A 5,715-nucleotide genomic window follows, 5' to 3' on the forward strand; every position below is an offset into this window, starting at 1 on the left:
AACACAAACTCGGAAATGGAAAATAAAATTTAAATTAGGGAATAGATTAATTAGGCTACATGATAAATGATGATTGAAATGTAGCAATGTTTTTCAGCCTTTAAGCATAAGTGCTGCTAATACTACTAATAATGTCAACATCTTAATTACATCATGATTTCTACCTCGAATCTCGTTATATACGGTTTATTGATAATCAATAAAATTCGCTTGGCATATTTGTTATATGTTAACACTTAATATTATTTCCATGCATCGTAAATCATGTTTGTTGGATGCAGGTTAAACTCAAGTAACTCCATCAAACGTAATTTAGATTTTTCTTTTACAGACACGAACATAATCATTTATCCATTAATAATCAGATGATAAAAAGGGCTAATTTTATAGGCTTCTATTTCATGTCTAATTACTTTTTTTAAACCACATTTATAGAGCTGCAACGAACCTCAGCCGGCCTAAAACAGAAAACTAAACGCTACTAAATTCATGGAATTCTCACATAAAGCCCAAACTTTAATAATTTAGAAGCAGGAAGCTTTTTTGTTTTCTCTTTTTCAAAATAAAACAACTTCTCTAAGAATCACGGCAGCAGCAGTCTGACACGTTTGGGACAGTACTTTTTATTAAACATTATGAAAACAAGTTTCTCAACCACGTTCCACTTTGTAGGTTTTTCACTTGTTGACACGTTAGGACACGTTCATTGAATAAATATAGAAATTATATGTACAGATATACATTAACAGCACTGTGCAGAAGTTTGCTTTCCTTTTCATCGCCCTTTATTAATCGCAGTCGTCTTTAAAAATAAAACTAGGATAGTTTAGGCTGTAGCTGCTTTGGGAAAAAGTACTCAAATTTAAGTTTGCACCAAACCCTCAAAAACTGAAAAAAAGTCACTGGCGGTAAATTGTTGTTTTTCTAAATTTTAAGAAAAGATAAATTTGTATGGGTCGGGAGAATTAAGTTTAAACTTTGGTCGTTTAGTTTGTGTTCTTTTGGCTCATAGTTGGGCAGCACTCGATAAGAATAAACTCGCATTTATTTAGCATTTTCTAGTTTTGTTGTTCTTTGACATTTTGATACAACTGTCACATTTCCAGTGTCTCTTCCTGCACCTTTTCGCCGTCCAACAGGTGGTCTGAGCATCGGACACTTCTGCACAATATTGCACATACATATCTAGGCAGCAGAAAACACACGGACCAGGGATTTCTTGTTGACAGAATAGTGCATGGGGTTATTCCAACAACAGTAAGGTCTACCACCAGGCAAAACAATCAAGCATCCTCCTATCAGACACAAGATCTCATTAAGACACCGGGCTGACAAATAAACTCGTAGGCCCTAGAAATTTTTCTCTACAAATATTTAAAGTAAAAATTATCAGACTTTAATGATCAGGTTGGTGCATAGAGTTTTAGCAGCGAGTGCAGTCCTTGTCCATCTAACAAATGAGGCGTTCACCTCATCAATTTACACCCCGGTTGGTAGAGAGTACCAGATCAAAGCTCCTGGGTTTGTCCAGTCTGATCTCATCTTAGTGCAGTTTAGGCTTGCTTTGACATTACACATGTTCAGTACGAGGAGGATACCACAGACGAGTTGCATGCTGTAACATACAAACATTTGTATTAAGACATTTCGTATAATCCAAGCAACAAAAGCAGTTTTCTTTAAAAAGAGAGAAGATAAAATAGCACAGTCAACTTTTTCTCTACACGTTATGTACAGGTGGAAATAAATACAGTCTAAAATCTGGCTCAGTTAATCTCTTGTCGTTTTTGTCCTTTTGAAAACAATAGAAAAATTGATTGAAAATAGCAGTTACAGACGCATTCATTTGCAGTAGCAGATTGTGTTTTAGTCCGCAGACCTCGCACCTCTCAGGGTGATTATGGGAAAACATTTTTGTGGCGTTTTGCATACCCAGGCCTTACTGACGGCAGAGGAAGGGGGAGAGGAGGAGAAGCGTTAGAGGAGAGAACCGTGGGCCATGCTTTCCATACACGTGGAAGGAGTGTGGGAGATGACTGGAGGTTACCATACATGTCCTGCATGCAGGGTTGCAAATAGGGATGGGAAACGATAGACTTGCAATAATGAAAGGTCTCTTCTCTGCATCACAGACAGCATCTCTTTCACACACACAGTCTGTCGAGCTGTCTGCCGGTTTGTTGCTTTTTTCAGTCCAATCTGATAAACAAAAAACTCTCCCAGTTTTAAAACTAAATCATCCCTTTCTCTGAATTAAGACAGTCATGTGAGATGTCAGGGTGGTTCAGTAAGACTTCTGACCAGGTTCTGCTGCACCAGAGAAACGTCTACAGGCTAACTGATCCCATGTGCCCACATCGCAGCTTGTAGTGGGTTTACAGAAGTTTAGCCAAAACATCTTTAAGACTCACAATGCGCACATGATTAGGCTACTTTTGTGCATATCTAATGCTTATTTGTTAAGATGTTGAGTTTTATAGTCTTTTCAATTGAGGGAATAACTGTAAACAAAATACAAATGCTGAAAAATAGAAAATAATGTTACAAGGATGTTCAGGTGTGGGTGTGATTCAGAGTCTATGCTACAAATGATCAGTCTCTCACATGAAGAACTCGGTGTTGGCCTGTTTCGCCGAAGGATCTCTCGTGTTTGCGGGTCCACCGGCATTGTAGGTCCGGCTGGCCAGCTTCTCGTACTTCTCCTTGTAAAGATCCCGCTCCTTAACAAGGCGCGCCACGTCCTGCTTCAGCTGCTCCACCTGGTTCTGCAGGGTGCACTTCTCGGTTTCCAGCATGTGCCTCTGCTGGACGCGCTTGAAGCGGCAGGACTGCGCGTAGCCCCGGTTCTTCAGGGTGCGCCTCTTCTGCTTCAGGCGGATCACCTCTTCCTTGCTGAAGCCCCGCAGCTGCCGGTTCAGCTCACGCACAGTCATGCTGACCAGCTGCTCGTCCGAGAAGCGGTCCTCCAGGCGTACGTGGTGGCCGTGGTGGTGGTGATGGTGGTGGTGATGGGCTTGGTGATGGTGGGCCGCCGAGGCCGCGGACAGGTCCTCCCCGACGTACTGCTGTCCGCGGAAGCCCTCATAGGTTTGATGGTGGTGGTGATGATGGTGCGCGTTACCGATGAGGGCCTCCACCGCGTCCTCTGGGGTCAGGTTGAGCGCCTCCGGGTTGATGTGGTGCTGGTAGCTGGGAATCCAGTACAGATCCTCCAGCTGAGGTTTGCCCGCGTTGCTGTGATTGTTGTTGACGCTACTGTTGTTGCTGCCTCCGCTGCTGACCCCGCTGACGAGGCTCTGGTTGGGCTGCGCGCCCGGGCTCGGGGCGCAGAAGCTGGGCGAGGAAGGCACGGAGGAGCAGGGTGTGCTAATCGGGGTGGAGGAGAGGGAGCCCGATGGTAGGCGGTGGCAGTAGCGGTCGGCCTCCGGCGGCTCCTTCTTCACCTCAAACTTCATCAGGTCAAAGTCGTTGACGTACTCGATGGCCAGCGGGCTGTTGGGCAGCTCTGCGCTCATGGCGAGGTCGGTGGCCATGTCAGTCCATGCGACGACTCCTGCCCTCACAGCCAAACCGACGGCAGGCACTGCTCTCGGATACAGATTGCGAAGAGGAATACAAGCCTGTATGGTGTATATATAGACACACGCACACGCCCGGTGCGTGGGGCTGCTGCAGGGCCAGAGGGTGGGTGGAGAAACGTATTAAGGCTACTCGGCCCTAAAATAACTTCTATATATAGTGGTGAGAATATACGTATGCATTTAAATGAACTTGTACACCTGCCAGTTTGCCTCCGCTCAGTGCTCTTGTTGACAACTTATCCCAGGTCAAATGCACGCTTTAATACCAGGAGCCCCCAGGGCAGCTGAAACTCGAGCCCGGTGAATTTGGAGACACCAACCTGTCCTGTCCTGGCTTCACCTCTGCAGCCCACTTGCCTTCTTGTGATTTACTGTCCTTGGTTCTTTTCGATCAAGTAACAGGAAAAGATTTCGTCTCCTCCGTTTGGTGTGTTATAAATATGTTCCAAGCATCCTTCCCCGTCTCCTGTTGTTCACAGCGTGATCATGAAGTTCCACGTAGTGGGCTGTAGTCACTGCAGCAGGGCCTGAATTTAAAGTTTCTGTTACAGTCACAGGGCGCTGCGCAGGCGTGCTGACAAGAGCCAGGAATCCAAAACAAAATGACACGTGCAGAAAGTGTTCAAAGTTCATTTGATTTTGAGATTTGTTAAATGTGCAGGTACTTTTCCTACGTGGAGGGACAGGAGAGTCTGGTCCCCTGTGGCTGTGTTCAGTCCAAATATTTATTTCCTAGGTGGAGGGACAGGAGAGTCTGGTCCCCTGTGGCTGTGTTCAGTCCAAATATTTACTTCAAGCTGCGTCTACTTACAGGTTCGCTCCCCACGGTCCTGTCCCCCCCTCACCGGGGCGCGATGTTGACCTTATGTGATGACTGTGTATTATTATGCAAAATATGACAATGTCCAGTTTGTTTCCTATCTAACGCCTAAAGATTGTTTCTAATATCTCCACGGCGCACACACGGAGTGTCAGTGAGGCGCTGGAAGGCAACCTGCACTTATAAAGACAGCGTGGCCCCGACCCTCCCACACAGAGGTGTGACGGGCCAGTGGGAGGAGATCACAGCGGCGTATTAGCATTTTCCTCCAGCCGCCCTCTACACCCTGGTAGCGGCCGGCCGAGAACAGCCGAGTGGAGGCGAAGACAGAGGAGCGCGCATGGAGAACAGGTGCAGATCCCCCCTCTAGTGACCGAGCAGATGCTACTGCACAGCGCAGCTACGACAGTTTCTCAGAGACAAAGTGTTTGCTCAGAACAGAGGAACACGTTGCAGTGAGGCTGTCAAAGACTCCCCCAGTGGTTAAATCATTTGGTATCTACATTTTTACAGGAACTTAAAAGGGAGGATTTTAGGTCCTGGTGGACTTTGTGCTATATGAAACCTTTAAAAACTGATATTTGAAACAAAATCCAAACAAACATTTTGCTGAGTTATTCATAAATCCAGGATGAAATCTCACTATAAAATTGCTTGGCCTATGCGACTAACAGATGTCAAATTTCCGCCTTTGATCCCTAAAAAACCCACCGATCTGAAGATTAAATCAATATGAAGACACATAACAAGGAAGAGGACTTCGTTGTCACTGTCTACACAGTGAAATCAATCAGTGATCAGGAGGAAAATGCAATGGTGAACACAGCCGAACATAAAAATGAAATTACTTAAAATAGTAACAGAAATGAACAACTACACCTGATAACTATACTGTGAGCGTCTCATACATGGCCGTGGATTGGATGACCTCATTTGGGTTGATATTGATCTAATCATTTTAATAAAACACTTTCCTCTTATTAGCTTCATTAATAAAGCTTTTCAACTTCTCTGAGGAAGTCTAAGGAGGCTTCTGACACCACAAACCACCAAATTAATCAATCGCCAATCGATTGGAGGCCGGGCTCCATTCTGCCAAAAATCAATCCACATTTCCGCGAGGAGGCCACGCTGTGGCTGCACACGGGTTAACAGGGGCTTCATTCAAATTTACCACATACTGTATCTCGACTCATCTCCGCGGAAAGACGGGTAATTAAGATCCGCAGCGTGCGTCTCCATCCTGGACGCGGTTTTTAAGGGCACCTGACCCACTGAGCCTGGTCAGCAGCGACTGGCTCCCGCAGTAGTGAT

The 5,715-nt window shown here is 45.4% G+C and overlaps 1 protein-coding gene across 1 annotated transcript; it reads right to left on the reverse strand.

The window, feature by feature from the left end:
• Positions 1–615: 615 nt before the first annotated feature.
• Positions 616–4,550, reverse strand: mafaa (MAF bZIP transcription factor Aa). Its single transcript, XM_020625526.1, has one exon. The coding sequence runs from the start codon at positions 3,531–3,533 to the stop codon at positions 2,601–2,603; it is 933 nt and encodes a 310-aa protein (XP_020481182.1). The 5' UTR covers positions 3,534–4,550; the 3' UTR covers positions 616–2,600.
• Between the last annotated feature and the right edge of the window lie 1,165 nt (positions 4,551–5,715).

This window comes from Monopterus albus, unplaced genomic scaffold, assembly GCF_001952655.1.
Source record: "Monopterus albus unplaced genomic scaffold, M_albus_1.0 scaffold357.1, whole genome shotgun sequence".
NCBI lineage: Eukaryota > Metazoa > Chordata > Actinopteri > Synbranchiformes > Synbranchidae > Monopterus > Monopterus albus.